This window comes from Calonectris borealis, chromosome 10, assembly GCF_964195595.1.
Source record: "Calonectris borealis chromosome 10, bCalBor7.hap1.2, whole genome shotgun sequence".
Taxonomy (NCBI): Eukaryota; Metazoa; Chordata; class Aves; order Procellariiformes; family Procellariidae; genus Calonectris; species Calonectris borealis.
This window is the reverse complement of record NC_134321.1, coordinates 20,380,935-20,407,565: the sequence shown is the minus strand read 5'-3', so window position 1 is coordinate 20,407,565 and position 26,631 is coordinate 20,380,935. Positions and strand designations below refer to the sequence as shown.

Genomic DNA, 26,631 nt, shown 5'->3' with positions numbered 1-26,631 from the left:
ATTCAATGACCAAGTATTTTTTAATCTGTCTTTTTCAAAGCTAAAATTTAGACAGGAAACAAAATCATGCACTTTCTTCTTGTAGTAAAACTATCTTTTAAAAAATATTTTATATAAAGAAGGAGAAGGAAGAAACAAGAGTCACAGAAGTGCCCCTCCTAAAATTCAGCAAGCACTGTAAGATTTCCAGCATTTTCTCAGACTTGATATTTGTTAACATTTTTTACATCTAGTTTATGCTTATAATCCAGAAAACAGACATCAAAAGAATCCGGTGTTTTCAATTATTCATTTAGACGTTATAAAAAAAATGGTTCTCAGGATTCAACTCTTACTGTAGATTTTTTTCTACATAAAGCCTACATTTTATCATTTTGGCTTTACTGGTTTTAGATCTATGAAACATCAAGAACATTCTGCAGCAAATCCATACCAGAACTTAAACTGAAACACAAGTATATTTTTAAGGCAAAAAATAGCCACAAATACTTTTTAGAAGAAGAATAAACTCTTTCAAGGGACACGTATCCCCATATATTCAGTAAATAACACACATACGAGTGGGGCAAGAGTACAGTAACAGCAGTCAAATGAACACATGCTTTTCAAACTGACATAGAATCTGCTTGATTGGATTTAACTTCATTCAATCGTTCCTGCTCACCAAAATGCTGAATCTATTTTAGTTCTTTTTTTAACTAAAAAACCAAACCAACAAAGCAAAACCAAAAAACCCCAACCAAAACCCCCCAAAGGGTAAATCCAAGCACAGGGCCGGAACGACCGGCCCACTCACGCAGAGGTCTACGGCCAAGCCAGAAACCGGAATTGTGTTCTGCAGTCCCACTTCGGCGCCGCAGCAAGCGTTCAAACTCTTGTCGAGAAAAGAGTCAGTGACAAAAGGAGAAACATTCCTCTCCAGATTTCTTTATTCTGTCACACGTATGATAGAAAAGGGAATGACAGAAAAGGGTATTATGATAGAAAATGGAAATGTTTAGTACTTTTCCTGGCAGCTCCCGTTCCCACCGACAGCTGCCTAGTCACCAGCTGCTTTCCTTCACTACTGCTCCTGCCCGACCCACACAACCCGTCAGAGGGAACCAAGCACAACGCCCGCTGGTCGCTCCCAAAGGACGGCCGCGACCTCCCCGCACGCTCCGGCCAGCAGCCGAACGCTCCGCGTCCGGGATGGAAGACTACTTCGGGAGAGAAGGCAGGGGAGGGCGGTGGGGCCGGCGGCCGCTCCCGCCGCGGGCGAGGCCCGAGCACCTGGAGGCACACACCCGGGGAGGCACCGCGCCGGGCGCGGGCAGGGCCGCGGGGACCCCCGCCCTCCCGGCCGGTCCGCGGAGACCCCGGCGCGGCCCCGGTCCCCGAGGGCGCGGGCGGCGCCCCCTCACGCGGGCCCGGCGGGGCGGGGGAGGGGCGCCCGCGCGCCGCCGGCCGTTACCCGCCGCAGTCCCCCCCCCACACCTGGCAGTGGGAGACGACGAGGCTCTGGTTGCCTTCCCCGTGGTACTTCCATTCATTCTCATCCATCTTCTCCACTTCCATGCCCGGCCCGGGCCGCCGCCGCCGCGCCCCGTGGGGACGGTCCCTGCCGCCGGCCCGCCGCGCTCACGCCTCCACCATCGCGGCTGCGCACCGCCCCGCCGCAGGAAGTCCCGCCCTCCGCCGGACCGGCCCGCCGCGCGCGCGCGCCCGCCCGCCGGCCATCTTAGCGCTGGGCAGCTCCGCCCGCCGCCATCATTGAGCCGGGCAGAAAGGAAGGGCCGCAGAGGAGGGGCGCGGGAAGCTGGTCTGCCCCCGGCCCGCAAGCGCCCCGCAGCTCCGGTTCTCCTCGTTCACCTCCGGCGGCGGAGCCCTGGGAAAGGCCCTTCAGGCGCCCCTTCCACAGCCAGAGCGGCCGGCTCCGGCCCCGCGGCCTTCCCGCACCGCTCCAGGCGCCGGGGCCTGGGCACTGGCTCCGTTTCTGCGTCGTGCACGGCGCCCGCCCCGCACCGCCTTGGGGCCGGCTTCCGGAGGCCGCCGAGCAGAACTGGGGGAAAAAAAGCATCTTCCTCCAGAAACGACGACGTGGAGCCGGAGTGCTCTCTGTGCGCCCTGGGGCTTCTGGCCCAGATAACGTACTCAGGTGCCGCGCTGTGGAAAACGAGTCTGCACCTGCAACAGGTTACTCGGATGATCAAACACTCAAAAAAATAGCAGGAAACAAACCCCTACAGGTAAAACTCCGCTAAGGCTGTTTTTAAGGCTACAGACTTTATCTAAGCACCAACTCTAGTGTCTGCTCCTGTAGTCAGTGTGTCTCTGAACAACTTTGTGCTTTAACACACCAGGTCTTTCAAATACCTAATAGAGATGTTACAAGCATAAATATGAAAATACAGTGACATTCTTTAAAAATTTACTAAAACATTAAGCTGTTTTCCTCACTGTTATCAATATGGTTCAATATAGTTTCGAAGTACCTCAACACACACATCTCTATATATCAATATACACGTATATAATGTGCAGTAAATTTAAGACAAATTATCTAAATACCCAAAATCCTATCACAAACACAAGATTAAATTCTAGATCCCTTAATCCAGTCAATTTTATCTCTATGAGTTTTGACTACAAACAGCAAAACTTATCCTTGAATCACCATTATAAAATCACCACTAAGGGCTCTCTGAAATTCCCCCTCTTCTCTTTCTTCCTCACAAGGCACTCCATGACAGTAGCCAAACTGACACGTCAGAAGGTAACCAACACTTGCAAGTTTTCCTGTGTATAATGAACATTTGTATAATTTGGATAGTAGCCAAATTTGACTCTATTACAGTCTTTTAAAAAAGTCAAAGAAAATGATGCCTTTTTATTTTTAAAGGAAAGAGAAGATGCACTTAGAAGGCTGAAAATAACACCTGCATAAATCTGCAATGAGTCACTGATCCTTTTTTTAAATGTGTGTGGTGCTGTAACTTAAATCATTTATAGTCTAATTTCACTAGAACTTTAAAAAAAAAATGAGGGTTAAACAAGTTATACTTTCTTTTTGCCAAAATACTGATTGATAAGCACTTAACTTTTCCTTTTTATTTAACATTATCTTATAGGCGCCTACATGAAAAAGCAAGTGTGAATCCCTGCTCCTTTGGCCACTTAATAAAGATGAAAATAATGACAGAGGGGTATTTAAAGTATGTTTCTGTTACCTGTGTTTGCAAAGTTTCTTTATGTTGTGTAACAACAAATGAATATATAAAACGTACAAGAATTTACCATACTATCCTGATTTACCAAAAGTGTTATGAAGAAATTTCACTCAGGACTGTGGATAAGATTGTGGTATTTTACAATGCTTGCATTAAAAATTAACTGTACTTCAGAGAAATAGTATGTGGACACTTACTAGGCTTACGTGGAGAAATACAACAGCAAATAGTATCAATATATTGGCTTGCAATGGCAAAGCTAATTTGTCTCAAATCAGTCTTCTGAAAAACGTACATCTACAGAGGAAAAAAATAAAGTAGAGGTTCTGAGTGCAAGGGTAAACACCCAGGTTTCAACATAGTCCCCCTCTCTAGCAAGTCACTTCCCCTCTTCACCTCTTCCTCCATCATTCCATGGTGCAGAACTACCACTTGGGCACCTTGCGGAGGTGTTCTGAAAACACATTGGTAAAACTTGGAAACTGGAGGGACAACAGCCTATTAACGTATCATTTCTCTCTGCATAATCAGTTTTTAAATATTACTCATTTCAGGTATTACCTATAATGTGCTTGAACTGAAATATCTTAAGCTTTTGTGCCATTAATGATGCTGAAGTATTGCTTAACTGGAATTCCACAAACATTCCTGTCTTGTGGTGTAACTACAGCTTATGTGGACATACCTGGATTGGTTTTAATGAGGTACCTTGAGGACTGCTAGCACAGAGCTCAGCGACCTTCAAAATCCATTTGAGGATCGCAGTAGACGACCAGGTGTTCTATGGTATTTTAGTATGTAAATAAGCTGGCTTAAAACCGCATCAGGAATGCGTAAGGTAATCATACCTTCAGTTCTACAGCTCCCACTTAATCCCCTCACCATTTCTTTTTTGATGTAACGTGAAGGAGTCGGGAGAGCACCACAGGCCTGAAATACATTTCTTTTTGTCTACTGCACCGGGTGGCAATGCTTTATGCCACGATTCCTGCTTCTTGGGACTCATCAGCATTGGAGATACAAAAAAAAATTAAAGTAAATAATCTAGATTTTAAATCAGTGGGTACTTAACTGCGCAGATATTCTCAAACAAAAGATAAAGTGGCCCAAGATCACATATCATATGACATGAAGAATAAGCGAGTAAAACACTGACACATAAGGCTATTGTCAAACGGATTTGCAACAAAAAATGAGAAAATAGCCATCCTGTGCCTTTACACAAAGATAACAGGCAACAATACATTAACTAATATAAAATTTCTTCCTGCCCTATCTTCTATCATCCCATGTCTGTAGTTTTTGCTTGTTTTTAAATGGCATTTAAACTGTGGCGCTGGGTTCACATCTTCAGTTTATTCATGCCGGCTCCCCGGGTCATGCCTGTTACACAGATCATTACTCTGCCAGAGCCCACCAAAACACGATTCCTCTCCCAACTTCAGCTCTAAACCTTTGCTGTGTCCTTTTCCCAGGCATGCCCCAGAGCTATCAACACTGGACTCTGACAGATGCTATCTTCTACAGCTTGTGAGTTTACCAGGGAATAAGAATGAAATGGTAAAAAGAGTTCACTTATGCACTTTGAGGAAGGGAAAAAAAAAAAAATCAGGCGAGTATTTCTTGTTAATATTCTGATGGCTATAAATTCAGATCTGAGGAAAAAAAAAGCATTACTTGAGACTCACGATAAAATTAGGTGCCAATAATACAAAGGCCTTGTAAGCTTATAAGAAGGATTTTTGTGATAGTAGCTACCTTAGTTCTCCAGGTTCCTAAAATGAAAGGCTTCTATAAAGGAGAGGATATTTTGCTCTTTATGAAAAGAGTAAGCATGACCCAAAAGATCCTATCCTGGGACCCAAAAATGTCTGCCTGGAGAAATCAGGTTTAAAAATCACAAATTCACGGCAGTGAGTCCAAAAATATTGAATGGACATGATAATACGACAATGAAATTGTGCCACAAAATACTATTACTGTTTTTTTTAAACTACTGCACCATTTTCAGTTTTCAAAAGATGCAATTATCATGTTTATATTTTTATTATACTCAGACCATGAAAAATGGAGTATACTTGTGGGACTCACACCTCATTAAAATTTTAAAGCTTTGCTTTTTTTTCTATTATCAGGATGATACCACTACTCCATACCATGTTTTTTTTTTTTCTTGAATCCATGGTTTATGTAATTTCATACACATACTAGAAATGCAGGAAATCTCATGCTCCAACTGTCATGTCACCATCTCGGACTGACTGAGAAACACTGACCCAACAAAGGAAGAAAGATCAGAATAGGACTGGAGTGTGTAATTTGATGGCTTTTTTAGAAAGCATATGTGGTACTTCGAACCACAATAAAATATTTTAGAAACTAAGCAAGTCAGTGGCTTCAGGAATAGGACTGTAAGTCACAAGAAAGGTGACTTAAGGTCAATGAAGATAAAGCCACATATATGTTGTTAACAGACAAGAGCTTGCACAAAATTACCTAGCCATCAATAACCACAGATGCGAATAAACAGACATTATAACTACGAAGAGGTTTAATTGCTACATACAGACTGAGGGAGGAAATTAAGTTACAGGCACAGCATAAATAACAACTTCTCCATACAGTATATGTAACTCCAAAGAATTGCCAAGATAGACAATATTTTTTATGCACAGACAAGATAATTAAATACTGTTTTGCATGCACAGGAGTCCTGAACATTTATTGAGAAAAAAATACAATTAATTACCGGGGCAGGGGGGAGGGCAACCCAAAAAAACAAACAAACGAAAAACTGTTTTCCTAGTAGCTTTACCAGGGTATTAAAGCAGAATGGAACAAGACCAACCCCATCTAAGCACCTCCTTAAAGTCTGTTCTTACAGCCTTTAATCCTGTGGGCAAGGAAGGAAAGATGAAGGGGATAAAGAGCTTTTAGGTCTTGCCTTGTATTAAGTGACATACCAGCGACTGGAAAACAAAATGCTCTTTACATAAAGAGGTGAAAGCAAACTACCAGAGCAGACTCAGCAGCCTGGTCAGAAGTCACGTAGAAGCAATATTTTTGCTGCTCTCAGGACAGGCTAACACTTCTTATTGCAGATACTTTGCTGTTAATGTTACACCATTCGCTCATGATCAAACACCCTCTTGCAACATATAAGTGCCCCGGGAAAACACCTTATTGTCTCATATCATCAACATACCCTAACCTTGCATTTAGTCCTTGGACCAGTTAATGGTTGAAGGAGAGCACATCTTAAACTTCTTATTGACACAAGCCCTGTGTGATCATCTTTAAATAGGGAAGAGAACACGTATGTTAATCTAGTTTTCAGCTAAACTGCCATCATTTGGCAATGCACTTCTGTGGAAAACCTTGAAACCTTCCCCGTTAAAACTTTTAGTTCACAGAGTACAAGGTCTCCAGAAGATAAATTACAAATTGACGTAAACTGGTCACAAGTTACGTTTCAGTTTATACCCAGAAACACCAAACTGCGTTAACAATCTGGAGATGCCACAGAAGGACTGAGCAGCAGTTTCTTTTGTACACTTACTGATAAATTCATATTTATGTTCCCCAACACAGCTATCAAACAGTTTAAAAGACATAATTCCTTAAATTCATACACAACACATTTTATTGGCTGTAGTGCTAATAATTTTGGAGTGATCTCTGTACTCAAATGGCAGCATACAAAATGAATGCTCCCCCCCCAACCAACTCCCAGTTTACTGGATTCATCATGATTGAAATCAATGAACAGAACCTATATTTTCAAGAGACATTTTCTCAAATTTTAAACCTCAGGTTATGTGTCATCTCCAATACATAAACACAGATATAATGCAGTTTCACAAGCAGAGAAGCTAATATAAATAGTATGCTATCTCAAAAGGGCGATCTTGTTCTCCTTTTCAAATCTGGCTGTATATTCCTGTGCCCTCTCTTCACATTGCCCTTAGCACATTTACACCCATGTGGCAGTTAGAGCAGATTATTCATCAAATGAATGGTCAAGTTTTCTTCGGTGGGATTCCCCCCCCCCCTTTTTTTTTCTTTAGTTGACTCAGCAAACCGGTGTGACACATTGCGTAGCCACACAAGTCCTCCAGCCATCATTAAACAAGGAATGGGAACACAACCAAAACCAGCGGGGAGTGCAGGATTAGCTGTTTTGTGGCTAGCTCATTCTCAGACCGGATTAAGCTAATTATGAAACTGTACTTTTAGCAGTGCTGCAGAACCTCCTAGCAGGATGAACGTGCAGGGGCCCTTTCAAGGAAAGAAGACAACGCACAGAATGAACAGGTATTTCTGGGTGTGCTTTGAAAAGCAGTAGAGAGTACATCACCAAAAAAATGTTTTGGGAGAGAGAACTATATCATTCATTGAGTAGTCCATGAGCTGTCACTTAGAGGGTTTTTGGGTTGGTTTTTTTGTTTGTTTGGTTTTTGTTGGGTTTTTTCCTCTCTCCAGGAAAAACACGTATTAGATTTCTGCCTTCCCTTTACTGCTAGATCTACTCATGTTAAAAGGGAGTTGAAATGACCTGCGTTCTCAGAGTATCAGTGATAAAGCATGCCACTCAACTATGCTTTATTGATTTAAAACAGCTACTTCAAAGGTGACAATCTACAATTCTCTTGATTAAGCTGGAATTAAGTGGCTATCTAACAAGTGATTATGAGATCTTCCTGACTGAATGTTTGCCAAAACCAAGTGTAAAACAATAGCCATTGCAATAAAAATCTTCATGAAAGTATCTCACTTGGAACAAAAACATAAATATGAGTAATAAGTATATACCTCACACCTTTCCAATAGATTTCTGGAAAAAAAAAAACAAACAACCCAAATTGCTTGGAAAAGAAGAACTATTCCTAACAGTGACAGGAAAATAAATACACCAAAATATATAGAGATGTTCTAGGTCTCTCAAGTCAGGCTTTTTGAGGAATTAAATTTAAGATGACTTAGCGAGCATAAATTCTAGATCAAATTCTGCACTTCTTAGAACAGAATCAGGCTCAAAGAGCAGTGAAGCTCCTTCTCACACAAGGCTTGGCACCTTGGAAGGTACAAATCCATGTGGCATGAATGTATAGATTCAAAAAATATACCTTGATGTTCTACTTGATGGCTGGTTTTGAACCTATTTATGAATCTGTGATACTAAGTTAGAGTGCAAAAAAAAGACATTTACAAAATCATACCTGAAGAGTGAGAAAAGATATACTTGTAGCTACTAGAAACATAATTAGTTTAAATCCATTAAAGCAATCCTGCTACCCAACACAAAACAAAGACAGACCAAAAATAATTTAAATTATAATATTTGTCCCCCAGCTAGAAAAAAAAATCTGGAAATTTTGTCAGTAATCTGACAAAAGCAGGAAAAGTAATAGACACAAATGTTTGTTGGGGTTTTTTTTAAATATGATTCAGTTCATGAGGCTCGGGGAGCACTAGGTTTTACAAAGCAAATCTATCAATATCAGACAGAGAGCAAGAGACAGAAAGAGATTGGTAAATCTCAGAACTACTTATTAGAAGGTAGGTATATTTTTGTATGAACAAAATGGGCTGTTTTTCCATTTTCTCAGTTTGCACTGCAAAAAGGAAGTTAAAGCTGTTCACATAATTGCTTGATCTACTTTACTTCTGGATGTGTCTGAAAAGCAGCACTGATGATAAACATAAAAACTGTAAATTGCTCTTCTGTAAGAACCCAATTGATCAATATTAATACTTTGTCTGTCACACAGTTACAGGTTTCCAGGGGTTTACAGTGTTGCAAACTAGCTGTAGTGGGAAACAGCCTCATCTGCTGGTTTGAGGAGACACTATCAGGTATCTATGCATAGGTTAATACTTAGGTTTTTTTTTTTTTCCCTCTCCACTTACATCTCCCATACCTCATACAGGATTGGGGTTTGGGTTTTTTTTGCTGTTGCACTATATAGTATAGCAGTAGCAAAAACATTTGCACACATCCTCAGATGATTGGAGGTCTTAGATAATTAATTAAAAGGAGAAGCTCTGAATCTACTTTCTATCTCCTGTTCATTAATATAGACAGACATGTCTAAAGAGATTGCTCAAAGACTTTCCATTATTTAGTTTTAAGTTTCTTGTAATTTTACTGAAACTTCATAGTGTTCCTGATCAGCTATTCCATGTGTTTGATGGACATTTTTGCTGTTCTTTTTTTGTTTAAAAAGTTAATTTTAAAAACTTCTGAAAGAAGATTATTGAAAAATATGCTGGTTTATGTCATTAACGATTACACTCTTTATTAAGAAGCATTACCATTGAATCAATCATGGAGAATTTAGTGGGAAACAGTATGGAATAACAGGTCACCCTGAAGTTAAGGATGTATCTTTTGCTGTCTTTTTAGTCTCAATGAGATTAAAATCTAAACTTCTGCTAATGTACACATTAATATTACATGAGCTACCTTCCGAGTGACTGACTTTGCAGTCTCAGTATTCTTACAACATTAATTTAAAAAACAAGAACAACAAAAAAACCCCAGATAGTTACATATATTCTTAAAGTGTCCCTCCTCCTTACCTGCTCTTACAGATAAACTGCACTTAGGGCCCTGAGTGCATCAACAGGCTGCAATAACTCTGACCAGCATCCATCCATCTTTATCATCCTCCTCTGCAAGCTCTCCCCAGCCCCCCAGAAGTGTAGGTGCAGCTCTGATGCAGCACAGCTGCGTGGCCTTGGACCTGGTGGATAAGCCAGATGAGGTACAGCTGCAAGAAGCCACATTTGGACCTCTGCTGCTGGCTCGGGAGCTGCACATCAGCTCAGGTCCTTGCCCCTGCCCCAGCTGCGCTGTAGCAGTCAGGGAGCGAGCAAGAGCAGCTGCGCTGCGAGGGAAGGCTAGCCAGGAGCCGGGGTGACAGCAGGGCACCCCAGCAAGGCACAGCATTAAGAGGAGCAGTCCTACAGCACCTGAGCAAGAGGAGCAGAGCAGGTCTGGTGACAGTGACCAGGGATGGTGATTGCCAGGCCACCTGTAGTGATGAGGCAGTCCAAGGTCAAGCCAGGGAGTTAAGTCACCAATGCAAGGTACGAGGCCAGGCACAAATGTACAACAGATGTGACACACATAGGAAAGAGGAATACTGGAAAACATGGAGAACAGTTTGATTACAACCACATGAATTCAGATATGAAAAGAACACTTACAAATTTTGGGGGGGATAGAGGGAAACATAGGAGAAACTCAATGAATTTCAAACAAAAAGATGATCAAATGCCAATTAAAGACTTCAGTATATATTTGTGGAAAAAGGGTTAAAAATTGGAAACTACGCATAAAACAGGAGACAACTGTATTATAAATGAAAAAGATTTACTGGGAAAAAGACCAAAGGATGTATTTTAGGGCTACTAATTCTCTAGCAGCTTTAAGAAAGAACAAAACTAGCTGTAGATACAGGCATAAAGCTTAGACGCTGTTGCTGAAAATGGAACTCCAGCTTTACTTTGTTTAGTTAGGTGTCTGAAGCAGTAGAAATAATATGCAGTTCATTACAGCAACACGTTAAATAATTAGTTTATAGGCAATGAACCACACCAGGAGATAAGTTACTAGAAGAACAATAACTCAGCACTGCTACCTCAAAAAATCCAATCTTCAGAAATACTGAAGTAATCATCAAAGGAAACAACTACTGTAAAAAATGCATGTATTCTAAAACATATATAGCAGAAAGAATGGAAAAAAAATGTATGAGACTTTTTAGGATCCTGTCTGATATGCTGCATATGTTACAGGTAACTTTTTTCAAAAGCGTACCCCCACACTTAGGTAACAAAGCTGATACCAGATCTCAATATTCCCAACTATGGATCTTTGTGAAGTGATACTGCAACAGATCATTCTATTTGCAAAAGTAACTTCCAGGCCATTTAAAATACTATTGCCGCTAAGAACAGAATACAAAAGGTACATTGCAGTATAGTGTTACACTCGCCAATCTGGTACGAAAACAAAAGAGCTGTAATAAGGCTGGAAAAAAATGCCTTATAAAAGCTCTTGATTGATCTTCCCTTTTTAATCCAGTGCTGGTTACTACTCCAATTCTTACGTTTGTCGTCTGCCAATAAACAAGCATTAATCTCTTTTCATTTCATGTTGATGCAAAGGTTTAGCAAATTTAACGAGAAAAGATTATTTGAAGGACAGAGAAACCACAGAAAGGTGAGAAGGGAGGAGGAGAGGGCAACAAGAAATTGTCTCATATGTGCTTTTCTTCCGATTTCTAGTCAAGTAAGCTGAGATACACACAGCGTACTCTGGATCACAGCTACAAAGAAGCCCTTTAACTTCAGCAAACTTTTGCTACCAGACTTCTTATTTCGGTTTTCATTCCATGGAGTGTTCAATGTTCAGTGTTTTAGAATACATTCTTTTACTAGAATACATTTAGAAAAATATGTTAAAGGCTTGTGGAAAAAAAAGACAAGTTTATTTTAGAAAATGCACACATCTTTCCCTGAATATACCATCAAGACATATGGCACGCACATATACAGTTGTGACACTCTTAACACAGACAAACCATTTTCTCTTCTGGTGAAGCGACTCACAGACAGAACAGCTAAGGTTTCAGCTACAATTAAATCTTCATTCGATACTTCAGAAACTAAAAGGAGCTCCATGACTCAGTTAAACAGTGCAAGTGCTTGAAATGTTCATCTAGGCCTGAGCCAAAGGCTTTCAATGTTAAACATAGGAGTAATTCTACTGACTTATATAGAAGCAACAACTTTCTCTTACTTAAAATTGAGCATTGAGTCATTGCAAAAAAAATCCGAAGACTGTCAGAGATACTAGCTAAACATCATCTAGTGAAAAGACTAATGATAAAATCAAGTGTTCCATAAATACTGCAGTTCATGATTCTGAATTAATTTTATTCAGCAAAACCTCCATCCATCAAAATACCTAACTCCACACTAAATGTTCAGCACTACTACTAAATTCAAATACGTATTTAATTACTCTTGACTGATGTCCTAGCATGCATACTTCAACCACTTGAAAAAATAGCTCAAAATCCACATCAAAATATTTAACACCTTTGGTTTCAGTATGAGCCCATCACACCGGGGGGCAAAAAGAACAAGATGACCCTCTCCCAACACATTTGTACATCTTTTTCCTCCCCCAGAGGAAAAACCCTTTGACAAAACCCTTGTATCAACCTCTAACATGCAGTCAAGTGAGATGTGCATTTGATGACCTCTGGTATACCCAGAAAACCACCCCAGCATACTTCCCAGAAGAAAGGATTTGTATGAGTAACGCATCGTTTTGAGCACTAGATAAAATGTTATCTCATCATACACATTAGAAGAATTCTGTTTTCGTTTATACTTCTGCAACCTTAGAAATACAGTCTTCCTAACAACACATGATAATCCAAATTCACAGAGTAAGAGAAAGCAAGTCTAAGGGGTCAGCTTTTGTTGTAATCCATTCCAAGAATATATAAAAGCATAAACCACTATAGTTGATATTCTTTTCCATCATTCCTACATGTGCCTTTATGCAAATCTAACCCTCAGATTGCACATTTGCAAGAGAAACTTTCACATTATGCTGTTTTGATGCTACTGATGCTGTGTAAATAATACATAGGGGACTAGTGCAAAGCGTCAATTGCATATTCATATCATACATATGTATGGTTATTAAAATAGAATTGCATGTAAAGATTGTTGTACACTAGGAATACTCATTAGTATTTTACTCACTTGTATGCAGCATGCAAAATAAAGCTTAGGCCTTGCAAATAACTAATTTCTAAGTATTTGTGAATATTCATAAATATTTATAAATAATGGGCAAGTTCCTTTCTTCCTCAGAGCCCCAGTGGAAGAAAGCAAGTACCATGTTGGCACTCAGTGTAAAATGAAGAAAGTTTAGTAGTTTAATGATACGACGACCTTGCTTCTGTGCAGCATTCTCTTCTGACTACCTAGAACTACTGGAACAACCGGAGCTCAGTGTTCAGGCAGTTTAAGAAGTATTTTCTGCTACAACCTACCTTTTTCCTCAGTTTTCTTTCGTGTTTGTTCATTCTTCATTCATGTACCAGACAATCCTGGGAATGGTATACAGAAGTAATATCAGTCATCTGAAGCCAAAGTCACTAATGTCAACTGTGGAAGATGATCAATTTAACAACAGTTTGCATGACTGGGCTCTACACTGCATCGTCCCAAATATCATACTGCAGTCACAAAAACTCTATAGTAAGAATTGCGTTACAAAGTTGATTGTACTTGCTACTACTGAACTATGAATAAAGTTTGTAAGAGTTTATGCTCTAGAAAGTTCATATTCAAAGCTGCTGCATCACAGCATCTACAAAAACTGCATTTATACTTTTGTACATGCATTTTTCTTTTAAAAATGTGGTCTGTTTCAAAGATGAACTTTCATACTTGGCATATCTCCAGGATTACAAACTTATTTTTCTAAGCTGGGTATTTATTTAGCATGAAAGGTTTGCTTGAAACATTATAGAACCATTTTGTGATATAATTTTTCTTCTTCCTACTAAAGCACAACAGAATTATTTTATCAGGAGAGATATCTGCAACTCTGTCTTTCAGTGACTCAAGACTGATTTGTTGTTTAATTTAGCTGAACAGACATTTATCTTCTTTTACAGTTTTTGTTTCTTTGGATTTTTAAGAACCACTGGGGAGAATAACTGATAATATATAGCTTCTTCTGCTAATGAGGCTATACAAATATTACCATCAATAATCTGGGGGCCAACAGTTTAAAATAATGATAAAACCAAGTTTGTCACAAATCACAATTTAATTTGCATTCTCATTGCTTCCTGACACTTTTTAGAGATCTATTAGTCATACTGATTGCAAACGAGGGGCAGCTGAATCTCACAGTGCAAACTGACTCTCCCAGATGAAAGATTCTTTCATGCAATTCCATTTCAATTAAAACATATTGCCCCCCCAAGAAGTTACCCAAATTACAAGCTAAAATCAGCAGTTTACTTATCAATGAAAATTTTACATAGCCTTATAATGGAAAGAAAAATATCACTTGTTATTACTGGAATAAATTCAGTTTCCAGCAAGAAAACAATGAAAATAGATGGGCCTATTACTCTTACAACATAAAAATTACCAAGAGTGATTCTGGCACCACAAGAAAAAATAATTTATAAAATGTAAGTGTGGTGACAGTAAAAAGTATCAACCTTACTACTCAAGAACCAGAATGCCTCTATTAACCCAACAATAGAAGTCTTCCCACTCTGCCATGGCAATATGCGTTAGCCTGGAGGAATTGCACAAAGCCAAACTGATGACTGTAGCGATGCCACACCGATGCAACACAAGGCAGAAATTAAGATGAGATCAAAGTTCTGAGTCACACCCCTTACCGTACCAGTAAGGAGGAAAAAAAAAAAAAGAAAAAGTGAAACAAAAAAGCCAAGATACATGGATTATTGTGAAGTTAAAAAAAAAAGTCTGAAGGAAGCTAAAAACATGAAAGGAAAATCCATGGTTAAAATAGCTAAGAAAAACAGCTATGCAAAGGCAATGACCTTTTAAGATACATCAGCACATAAATGAATTCTAGTACTGAAAAGATAAAGACTGTAAAATTGCTAAAATGAGGCAAAAAGCTGTAAGTGTTCAATAAATATTACCTATCTGTATTTGATAATGCGGATAACTTTGTATTACATGGGGATAATGAAATACTTCCTATATACTCATGACTAAACCAGATAACATCAAGACAATAATTTTTAGGATTTCGTAAGGAAAAACATAACCACAAGGTCTAGAAAAATGCCCAAGAGAACTGCCTTAGGATATCAGCAGGACCCTGATATCTATTTCCGATGCATGTGGGAATAGCTAGAAAATTTCTCCAGAGGAGGTATCCGGATATAAAAGAGTAACAACTAATAATTGCAGGAGAGTTAGAACACTTTCAATCATGGATTAAATGTAAAAAGGAGGTTAATTAATGAAGCATTAATTCACTTCATAAGAAGAAGTATAATTAAAAAGGAGAACAATACCATTAATGCCAGTCAACATTGTTTTATAGAAAAGCTATCCTGTTAAACAAACCTGGGGTTTGTCCTTTGTGTGAGTAATTACAATAACACTAACTATTTAGGCTTTTATAAAGCACTTCACCTAAAACACATGGCATTCTAGACAAAATAAAAATAACACAGTGAGAAATGCATTAGATGAATTAAAAATGAATTAAGTGAAAGACCTCATATTTAGCAATTATGTCAGTACTAGATCTGAAGCAATTTTACATTGTTCTCAGTGAAGTGAAAATCACAGCACCGCCAGTGCTAACAGAATGACAAATAATGGTGGGAACGGTGTGATCCAGATCAGTTGGTTCACTGCACTCATTTTGTGAGAGCATGTTCTCATGCACATATTAAAAAATGGAATGAATGTTTGCAGAAAGCATGTATGTAAAACCCAGTTAAAAGAAAATGATTTATGCTCAAACTTGAAAAGCTTAATCTTTTTAATCCTTTAAATAAATAACAGACTTAATCTGATTGCAGCATAAAGTGCATACAAGACGCCATACTAAAAGGCCTTTCATCTTGAGGATAAAGAAATAGAGACACTGATGTTTAGAAATTAAACTTAAAAACCACACCAAATTTCAGATTTGAACTTACCTAACACTAAAGGTAATAGAATCTGAAACAAATGCAGACAACACCCTTACCTCTTGAAGTTTTCAGATCAAAACTATACACCTCTGTATTCTTAGGTGCAAGTAACGAGCCAGGGGTGCAATATATAGGAATTGCAGCACATAAGTGGTCAGACTGTATAAACTAATGGGACCTTCTGTCTCATTTAGATTTTACAACTCAAAAAGACAAATGTTATTTAATTGTCTTTGCAGCAAGGCAACATTTTGGAGAAACAGGCAAATGTATGTTTTTTTCCCCCCTCTATAAATGTTTCTTCCTTCAGTTTTACTTATCCAACAGTTAACCCATCCTCATACAAACAGGCATGAGATCAAACAAATATACCCTTCCTCCATGTATTTTTACTGCTTCAAGGAGGCTAGCATGCAATTATCCTTCCTATAGAATCCAAACCATTCTGTTCTAAATCATGACTGATGAGATGCGGTCAGTCTTGTGCAACAAGTACATAATTTTAAATATGTTAAGATTTTGGCTTGTTTGTTGCAATGGCAGAATGCAAAACTTAGCACCTTTTAGGGAAAACACAAAGTTAATTTTATTTACTTCCTCCAAATAACAGCCTCCCTGGCTTACTACCAAGAGCTCTATTCCCTCAGAACAGCCTTTGTGCAGTTAGCAGGTCTTTGACATTTTTTTAAAGCAATGGAATGTAGTTCTAGATGTCACAGATATTACGCTGTATTTACTTGCAGCTCAAGTATTTTATTTGCTTCAGTGGGTTTTCTTCAAGCTCCTCCTTCTCTTCCACCTGCTTGTCTGCAGAGTAACTTCAACTCTATGCCTGTAGCTTAAGTATATGAAATTAAACTTGAATTACACTAACAAAAATGTTCCGTTCAATGATAAATATCAAACTTGCAGAGAGCATAGGACACTTGAGACATGATATTATATAACGTATGAAATATCCCATTGAACATGGTAGGATTAATAAATAAGAAGCAACAGAATTCACCATTGCTGGACTAATCCAGGCTCTTTTCTACTCTTACGCTGCGAGACACCAGGCAAGAAAAGAACATCTGAAAAACCTGCTGTACCCTACTTCATGTCAAACCACACTCAGTAGCTGGAAATCATACCCCATGTCCCAAGTCATATTTAATTTCACTTTAAGTGTTTACTGCTATGTAAAATCTACTGTTAAGCTAAAAACTTCATACTACATCTTTTCAGATAGGCTGTTAATATAATGTGCAGCAAGGCGGATTATCTTTCAAATGAAATTTAATCAAAGCCGGCATCTCACCCTTAGCAGATTTAAAGTTATTCTGTTCAATTACTGACAAATGTGTCAAATATGTCCTTAGAGGTCCTAAGGAAATAGATATTCAGTGCAGGCAATTCTATCAGAGGGGAAAAAAAAAAAGTGTTACCATCTCCCCAAGATAATAAAACAATGTTGTGAGAACTGATTTTCAATCCTGTATAGTAAAAAACCAGTTTGTCACAAGACCTTTAACACCCATTTGCTAAAGTAACCCAGAAACTTACTTATTGGACTGATAGACTAGAAACACACAATCAATTTTTACAAAGTTTTAATTACTAAAAAAATTGCACTATGCATTTTATTCAGATTAAACAAATATTACTAGACAAGTCTGCCTCCAAGATAAGGCAAACAGCAAAAAGTAAGCCACAGCTTTTTCTAACACAAAGAAAAAAACCCAACCCTCTTTATGTGAACTAGAGTTCTACCCTTTCCAGTTTGCCCAGACTTGCCCCTCCCTTTGCTAAATGTTTTACCGTGTTATTGACATAGTGCAAGATTTTTTTTTTCTGACATACTAACACTAGACAAAGCTCTCTTTCATCAAGTATTCAACTGTGCTCGAACACCAGGATACCAAAAAAACAGCAGTGCCAGACAGTATGCAGTCTTCTATAGCTGGATTACAAGCCACTGCTTCTTAGAATAGGAATTACAGTATCTGTAAATTGAATTCCTTACTGGAATATCAATACTAAGAGTCTTCACATAAACCAGCAACACAAAGTTTTATTATTACATCAAATCCACTGTATTTCATACTTTTACTAAACTGGTATTAGAGACGCTGACAAAACGAGAAGGAACTAATATAATGCCAGAAATAGCAGGTTTTTACCTTCCAGGAAAGTCAAGGTAGTTACACAGTATTGATGATCAGTGTTTCACTCTGGCTTCCTAGATGGTTTTAAGTTGAAGTTTTAAATGCAAACTTTACTTCCCAATAAACTCAAACATTTTTTGCAATAGATCAACCGTTGGAAGAGTACTTTTGCTGCCAGTTTGATACAACACACACTGAAAAAACCCCACACAGCTCTACAGACTATTCAGCCCTACTCAGACACACAGCCAGCAAGCTTTTCTGAAACTAAGCATTTCGTAGTGATCTGAAATAAAGATGAATGTTCAGAGCTACACCTTTCTAACCATGAAGCTATCTGTGATGATTAGAAATAGCTAATAGCTTTGAGAGCAATGTAAAAAGCCTGGGGAAGAACAGCCACCACCAAACCAAGTCAAAAGCAGTTTGAGCGTCTTTATTGTTCTACTCCAATAACTAGAAATAACAAGACAAACTAATTCCCTAATTCTTTTTGTCAAAACGTTGGGGCATGATGGAATCCAGCCCTCAAATAAATGCATGCTTTGAAAAAGGAAAAATAAGGGTTATTTTTGTGATTTGCGCCTTGCAGCCAAACTTGAATGACCCTGAGAGAAGTCTGTGCAGACAAGTCACTGGAAAGATTTATGTGCAGCTTGTTAGATGTTTCCCACCCCACTTCGTGTTATTGCTCTGCAAATTGAGGAATGTTTTAGCACGTGTTAATTTTGACTAAAATCCATCATAAAGAGTGCTACAATATTGCTTTTATTACAAATAGCCAAAACTTCTTTGAAAATATAAATGTGTAAAACCATCAACTGACTGTACAGTGCATTTACAGAAAGTAACATGCAGTGTAAAGAACTGCTTTATACATTAGCCCTTGGCCACAAAGAACTTGGCAGTACAACTACAACATTAATGACTATAGGCTGACAAAAATAACTAAAAAACAAAAAATCTCGGTCACATCTAAGTTTACCATGAGATTGGGATACACACATCATTGTACAAGGAACAGCAATTTTTAACTAGAAACTGTCATCATGTTGTAATTCTTGGAAGGGCTGGATCTGCCAATTCTCCACTCCTCCTTACAGCTGGTCCTACTCTCCAGCGATTTGGTCGTCTTCCCACCAGGCTGGGGACTTTCATAAAGGACACAGATAGACCCGTCTTCACCTATGCGATAGGACACTTCGAAAGGGTCGACCCAAAGAGTTAATTCGCTGGGTAAGAGTTGGAAGAGTCTCTCGTGGCTCAGTCCAATCATCCCCGCTGCCTTTCCTATCAAGGGGTCCATCTTATGGTTGATCCTAATGCACCGGTACCCGGAGCCCTTGGAGGGCACCATGGGGAACCAGTGGTGCTTGTAGTGCTCTGCGGGAGGGAACAAAGAGCAGCTTTACCGCGGCCCCCGAGCCCCACCGCAGCTGCGCTCCGCCAGACCTCCCGCGGGGCAGAGGCGGCAGCAGCAGCAGCGACCGGCCGGGCCGGCCCCCCCCGCCGCGCGGGCTCCCGCCGCTCCCGCTCACCGCGCAGCGCCTCCTGCAGGCACTCCCGGAAGCACCGCAGCTGCTCCTCGCCGATACCGCCGGCGGCCCGCAGGAGGCGGGTGACGAACGCCGCCGCCGTGGAGATCTCGGTCCTCATGGCCGTCCCGGCCGGCGCGCACCTCCCCGCCGCCGCCGCCCCGGCCCGCTGCCAGCGACGCCGCGCCCGCCCCGGCCCCCACGCCCCCGGCCAATGGCGGCGCCGCACGACGGCCGCATCACAGGGCGGCGCCCCGCCCCGGCGGGCAGGCCGCGGCGTCATTGGCGGCGGCGAGCGGGCCGGGCCGTGTTTGTTTTGTTGGCGGAGGGGCGGGGCCCGCCCGCCGAGGGGCGGGAGCGGGCGGGCGAGGCACGCCCGCCCCGGCTGTCAGCAGTGCCGCTGATGTCATCACAGTCCTCACCGCCGTCAGACCGCCACGCCGTCACTCACCCTGCTCCAGGCAGGCGCGACGGTTACCCTGCTCGTTGCACCAGTATCAAGCTTCTCAGCTGGCCCTGCAGGTCACCACGAGGAACACAAACAGCTGGACTCTGAGCAGCATTTTTGTGGGGCACGAAGGTTAGAGCTGTGGAAGTGTTTGGTTGAACAGTTTGTGTTGGCACAAACCTAGTGTTATTCTGATGAATAAAGAACATGGCTTGTTTGAGACAAGGAACTTTGCTAATGAGTCATCAGCATCATCACTGCTGAGCCTCTGAGTTCAAGGAATAACTACAATTCATCACTTTACAATAAAAGTTTTCTCTTGACAACAGTTGTCCTAGCAAATCAGTTTGCCCAAGAGCTCCAAACAGTAATTCTGTCCATAACCCAACAGACTCGCTTCCTCCACGCAACCAAGTGCCAGCTGAGTTTCACGGCAGCATCAGCGATGTGACTCTGCTGTGACCTTCCCACCCTCGGTGCAGGAAGAGTGACAATATTCTTCGGCTATTTTAAAGCTTTTAAAAGCGGCTGTGTTGGGTATAGCCAAGATTCCCCGAGTTTACAAAAAGCTTTCTAGTTCAAAGACTAAACACAAACTTTTCCCCCCAACCTTGAAGTTCTGTTTGCGATTCCACCGATCACTTTTTTCAAGAACAGTGACCAAGATCAGGATTTTATCACCAGGACTGCCTGCAGTCTAAATGAACATATTTCTCAAAAAGCAGTCATCTTTCAAAAGTTCATGCAATGCCCTAACCATCTTTTTCCTCCTTTAAATATATCTTCTTCCTTCACTGGTTTTGTGTCTTAAACCCACTTTAGGGAAGAAAAAAAAGTATGTTGATTTCTTTACACTGTGGGATAGGTTCTAAGACTTTATACTCTCCTTTGTTAAAAGAGAGCTAACCGCTCTTTTATTCTTCTCCGAGGCCTGCCATGTGCCACGAGAGCCAGAAGACCCCTTCTTCAGAGGGATCTCACCTTTGAGGAAACTAAGTAATATCTTGTTTCCTCAACTGCACATCTTAATCCTTTCCACCTTCCTTGCCTCTCAGCTTTAAGAACCTGACACCACCTCTACTTCACCAGCTGCAAAAGCCATATCCAGGGAGTTACGAGGAGAAAAAAAGCCTTGTCTGCAGACCTTTAAAAATTAGATCCAGTTTTACTGCTATTTAGATATTACCAGAAAATATTAATTCATCAGTAGAACTGCAAAGAAAAAACTCAGTCTGGCTAATGTTTTAGCTGTTACTAGGAGCCAGTTTAACACAGGTTTAGAATTTACAAAAGAAAGTATTTACAGGAACTTTGCCCAAACCTCTGTCCCTTTAGTCTATGGGTCAAAAATCATCAAGCTTGTAATCACAGGGGTACAAGAGAACAGCTCATCACAGAGCCAAACCTCATTCCGCACGGGAAGAGTTCCCAGGGGAAAGCTCAGTTACCTGCAACAGCAGGACAGCCAGTTTGTTCATTAAACTATTAGTGAATTACAGTTCACTCCCAACAGTTTATTTTTGCTGGATTCTGCCACCTGATATGCTGAAATATTCAAATAAAAGTCTCATTACATTTACAATTAAAACTTCTTCAGACTCATTCTGTTTAAATCTACTTCAAGAAAGCAAGTTCCTATCCAATTTGGACAAAATTACTTGTAATGGTATGACAACATTAGAACTCATGTAGCACCTCCTTACTTGATGTTACTTAATTAAGACAATTACGACTTCTTGCCCTCCCTTTCCTCTAATAGCAAGCAACAGGACCAAGACAAAAGGGCTACAGACATTTGTCCAAAACTCAGATGCTATCACCTAGTTTGACAGTCCCATTTCACGGCTTAGCTAGAGTATGTTTCTGTATGCCATTTTATAGCCTAACCAAAGAGATTTTTATCAAACAAAGGAGGAAGGGGAAAAAAAAAATCTTTCACCTCCTCTTCAAGAAAAGACAGCAGATTTCTGTGCTTCCTTTCCTTCTCACTCACAGCTGTTAGCTCTAGACTACCTCCTCTCCTAATCAAGTCTCAGATCTGGATCAAGATGCTATTTTCAAATTTTCACTGAAGTCCAGTTGCATTTCAGTACCTCAAACTTTAGAAATTAAGCTAAAAAAAAAAGTGTATCTCTGCTGGTGCCTGGACATATCAGTCATCCAATTACTTCAGTCTTATTTTACTCAGTGTTTTGAGAATCAGAACACAAAACCCAAATTCTCCAGCTTTGGAGACTTCACTAGTAAAGCTACCCAGGTACACATGGACTGTATCACCCTACATTTGAGCAGACACAATCATCGCTTGCCAGTTAAGTTATGTGAAGGCAATAAAAAAAAAATAAAGAGAGTAAGCCTGCATTATTTGTTACTTGGTCTACACGATTATTCCTGCACAACAGAATTCTACCATTGCTTTAAGACAAGCTCTGGGTTTATTCTGCATGTTCTGTCAGGTGCTTATCTCAAACACTTCCCCACCTTATTCACACGCCTTCCCTTTCATGTGTGAAATACAGACTTCCCCTACCCTACCTACACTGCATGACTTCAAAGCCTCTAACTCCCTCATAGCACTACCACAAATGCAGTAAGACAGCTACTCATTTCCAGATTCATTAAAATAATGGACAAAGAAGTAAGTACGTTGAAGTAATTTATGAAATTCTTACTAGTATTCAGAATAAACATAACACTACTGTTAACAGCACTAAGAACTGTACAAATCCAGACTTAAGTTATTAAACTTAATGCTTAGTTATGCTAAAGAACTTCCTCCTTCCAGGCTGCATGTGCCCATATGAATATACACACAAATTCCCAATTATATACAGTCTGATTTTACTGTAAGTCAGTCAGACAAGGTTCTGCTAAAGCCAAGACAGATATTAAGGGATCTGGTTTTAACTCACTTGTGAGAAACTTCAGCAAGAAGTTTCTACTTTTCAGAGTAGAAAAGCTTTCTAAGCCAGCAAATGAAAGGTAGTTAAAAATACTGCAAGAGTAAAAAGTAAACATGACAACACTACTAGCACAGATTAATGCTCACTAGATTGAGGTCTGGCACCTGGATCCACTAGCCCTAAGTAGAACATTCAATTGAAATAAGAAGGCAAGAAGGTCTGGCTATGAAAACAAAAAGGTAATGTTGAAGTCACACTTTGATTTCTTGTATTCTCCCTGGCAAGTTTCACATTTAAGGCTCAAGGTAAGCAAACCTCAGCAAAGACAAAAAGAAACCGATAGGTATGTAACTATTGACTTTCATCTCCCTGCCAGAAAATGGTGCCACAGACAGTAGTAGTTAAAACAAACTGGGAAGGGTTCATCAAGAAACTAGTTATTTGCTAATTATTAAGCTAACCATTTATATGAATGGGCTGTTTTAGTGAGTACTGCGGATTCCAATAACACAGCACTGGGTATGGTAATTAAACAACAATTTGGAAACACTGTACCAGCACAATTTAGCAGTAGCTATTGAAATATGTTATTTTTAATTAGAAAAAAAATTTAAGTATTCACACACAGAGGAAAAAATACCACAAGCTTCCAGGTTTGTTTGTTTATTTTTTTCAATTTGCTGGAAGACTTCTATGGCTTTGAGAGTTGAGAAGCCTCATCAGATAGACAGCAGAAGCAGACTGTTGAGAATTGTTAGGACTCAGCACTAGAAGCTAAAGTAGTTGAAGCCTTAGGCCGCAAGAGCTGACCAAGAGTAAACTTTTTAATAAAACTAACATTGCAAATACAAAACTAGCTGAAACCAACCGATGAAAGCAGAATGAAGAAGGACCAAGGAAACAATTCCAAGGGAATGAGGTAACTTCAGAAGAAGGCCAGCCCAGCGACCAAGAAAACCAGTAAGAAATCAAGACACCACAACCAGAACTAGGTGATTGGACTTCGGGATCGGGTGATGGGTGGTACGTTCCAGGAAATCTGTCTGTAAGGGGTGCGCAATCTGCAGTAGGGATCCCTCTTTGGAGGCACCCAAGCTCGAGCTGCTCTGCATGTCAGCTAAATAAAGCACTTATTTACTCAGCAGACTGGCAACTCATCGTCTTCAAGCAGGAACATAGGGCCAAGCCCTGTTGAGGTGGCATCCGCATAATTCCTAACATGGACTAGGTGGTGGCTGCATGATTTCCTGCAACAGCTACCATACATATAACTTTCTTTCACAGAGAATTTTTTATCTTATCAACTCAGACTTACCTTGTTGTTCTGTTCATCTGCAAGTCATTTCTTAGCAGGAACACCTGGAGGAGAGAAAAACAGAGTCAGTATCTTGGTTTATCTTGTTAAAAAGAAAGTACATGCAAGTATTCTATCATTCCATTTTTCCTCAACTTCAGCTAGAGGAAAAGGAGAAAGTAAAACTGAAGCTATATAACTTATACAGTATATTGTTATTTAAAAGGAGTAATAATAAAAAAATAGTAATAATAATGATAGCACAAGCCTATTCATTTATCAAGAAAAAAAGCAGCATTAAGACCAAGTAAAGTCTAAAAAACTTCCTTTTAGATTACTTAAATTAAGCTCTCAATACATGTCTCTACAAACATAGATAGTTGAAACAGAGCGCTAGAACCTGCAAGAGGAGGTTTAAAAAAACAAGCAATTTTGGTTTTATGCCATCTCATAGAAGCATCTCTTTCTAAACATAATCAAGTAAAAAACTCTTGAAATCAAGAAGTATCTTTTCTTTATCGCTAGACTACAAAGACAAGCATTATGTTACCATTCCCACTACAGGGAGAAAAAGACTATTTCTGAACACAAATAATAGTACCTTCAATGATTTAAGCATCAAATCCCTCCATAATTTCCCCAGTTTGGTACGCTAATTAATAAACCACAACTTTTTTGTGAGGAAACAAAAAGAAAACCTTAAGCCAGCACCTCAGAACTGAAGCGATACAAGCATTATCTCCCTCTGAAACTGCCCTTTTATGTGCATCTATGCTGACTAGATGCAGCTGCCCTGCCTTAAGTTCAGAGGGATCACCTGCTGTCACTTCAGCAAAGAAGCTGGGATGAGATGGCACAGCTGAGAACACTGACCCTCGGGGTTTTCTTTTGGCCTTACTGGCTGATCACAGGCTGCTGCTGCTTATGCGAGAGCAGCACATAGATAAAGCAAATGACAATCTAGAGATAATTTAAGTTTGCTGCACATAGAGGGAAATAGAGAAATGAACAAGAGAAATCAGAATTCTCTGAAATATGTCATACTAACATATGTTATTCTCAGAAATACGTCATACTAACAGCGTAGTGTTTTTCACTTAAAGACCATCAAGGGATTTGTAAACTGATTTATAGCACTGAAAATTGTTACTAACCCTGTTTTAAAAATGTGCCGCAAGACTATCGTCTAGTCTACACTTAAAAAGTTTATCAACATAGCTGTCACCTCACACCCACCTAAGTTATACAGAGCTTACATCAGCTGGAAAGTGTATTTTTCAATCCACTTTACACAGCTTTTAAAAACAGACTAAGATATGATTACAAAGCAAGTTAATGCCAGTAAATTAATAGCAGGTTTTTAGTACAGAATTTTTGCAAATATTGCACTTCCCTGACACTATCATCTCTTGCTGGTCCCACTTCATTGAGGAAAAAAACCTCATGAAAATAACCTATTTCAGATCCCATTTTCTTTGCTAAAGCAACTAAACGTTTAACCAGTAAGCAACATGGTTACCAATAATTTAGCAGAGCAAGTGAAAAATTACTCTGATTAATACCTTTGCGGCAATACTAATGAGGGCAAAGTGTCTTTTTTGTAATGGGCTGACTTAAGTATTACATTAGGACTGCAATTAAAAAAAAAAAAAGGACAAATTTTGAGGACATAACATCCCTTTGAGTCTGCAACAGCAAATCAGAGTAAGCCTTCCGGTCTTCACAAGCATTATGAGTTTGTTGAGTAAAAGTAATTTCCTTTCCTTACAATCTTGTGTCTCATCTTCCCACGGGGCACAAGCAAAACCACCATTGCGTATTTGTAGCCTCAGGTTCCTCTGGATGCCGCAGGACAGGCCAGCATACAGTCTGGCTCCCAGCAGCCCATCAACCCTGCCCTGCAGGGTCTCTACACCGTGACATCACCAAGTGCTGCTCATGACATCACTGACCTGGCACGGCGCCCCTGCTGCAGCCTGCATCTGTGACGAGGCCCAGCCGCCTCGCGTGACCGCACCCGCCCAGGTGCCACCGCCACCACACCGCAGCATAGCGCCTGGTACTACATCAGTAGGCCAACCACGACGTGCTCTGACATCACCTGCTAACGCTCTGACGTCAGCAGCCTTTCCCTCACACTGCTGACAGAACGAGCCTTCGCGTCGCTGGCGCCTGCCCGCGCACCGCCCGGCCAATCAGCGAGGCGCTTGCAGCGCGGCTCGCCGCGGCCAATCGCGGGGACGCTTACAGCCAGCTGCTGCGCGAGGGCGCTGGGTTTGACTCCCGGGGGCCGCGGTAGGTCCGGCGGCTGTCCCATTGGTCTGCGGGCAGCCCTGCCCGCCGGTGATTGGTGGGCGG

General features: G+C 40.4%; 3 protein-coding genes across 6 annotated transcripts in view; 1 reads left to right on the top strand and 2 right to left on the bottom strand.

Annotated features, from left to right (window-relative positions):
- The window catches only part of IPPK (inositol-pentakisphosphate 2-kinase), a 56,752-nt gene extending 30,275 nt beyond the window's left edge, over nucleotides 1-26,477 (bottom strand). For 2 of the 4 annotated variants that reach the window (XM_075159323.1, XM_075159324.1), the window contains exon 1: nucleotides 1,477-1,726. In XM_075159323.1, coding sequence (XP_075015424.1) covers nucleotides 1,477-1,557 — 81 coding nt within the window. In that variant the 5' untranslated portion in view covers nucleotides 1,558-1,726. Of the gene's footprint in view, nucleotides 1-1,476; nucleotides 1,727-24,294; nucleotides 24,523-26,225 lie in introns of those variants that run through there. The other 2 variants (XM_075159325.1, XM_075159326.1) reach the window with 2 other exon arrangements.
- LOC142086035 (uncharacterized) lies at nucleotides 1,556-14,700 on the top strand. Its single transcript, XM_075158495.1, has 6 exons — nucleotides 1,556-1,639; nucleotides 1,725-2,228; nucleotides 2,719-2,755; nucleotides 4,685-4,739; nucleotides 7,446-7,523; nucleotides 13,304-14,700. The coding sequence occupies exons 1-6, from the start codon at nucleotides 1,556-1,558 to the stop codon at nucleotides 13,383-13,385; spliced, it is 840 nt and encodes a 279-aa protein (XP_075014596.1). The 3' UTR covers nucleotides 13,386-14,700.
- LOC142086358 (protein BTG1-like) lies at nucleotides 18,841-19,802 on the bottom strand. The gene is made up of 2 exons (XM_075159337.1): nucleotides 19,632-19,802; nucleotides 18,841-19,476 (listed from the first exon to the last, which is right to left on the bottom strand). Exons 1-2 carry the CDS (start codon nucleotides 19,747-19,749, stop codon nucleotides 19,124-19,126), a joined length of 471 nt encoding a protein of 156 aa, XP_075015438.1. The 5' UTR covers nucleotides 19,750-19,802; the 3' UTR covers nucleotides 18,841-19,123.
- Nucleotides 26,478-26,631: the final 154 nt, after the last annotated feature.

What these genes read in the sequence shown, in the direction of transcription:
- LOC142086035 (XM_075158495.1), top strand. Translation starts at nt 1,556, where the DNA reads ATGCCCGGCCCGGGCCGCCGCCGCCGCGCCCCGTGGGGACGGTCCCTG. An exon ending in CAGGAAACAAACCCCTACAG is followed by an intron (nt 2,229 to 2,718) that starts GTAAAACTCCGC and finishes CTTCCTCACAAG; the next exon opens with GCACTCCATGACAGTAGCCA. An exon ending in CCAAACTGACACGTCAGAAG is followed by an intron (nt 2,756 to 4,684) that starts GTAACCAACACT and finishes TCCTTTTCCCAG; the next exon opens with GCATGCCCCAGAGCTATCAA.
- LOC142086358 (XM_075159337.1), bottom strand. Translation starts at nt 19,749, where the DNA reads ATGAGGACCGAGATCTCCACGGCGGCGGCGTTCGTCACCCGCCTCCTG. An exon ending in CCTGCAGGAGGCGCTGCGCG is followed by an intron (nt 19,477 to 19,631) that starts GTGAGCGGGAGC and finishes TCCCTCCCGCAG; the next exon opens with AGCACTACAAGCACCACTGG.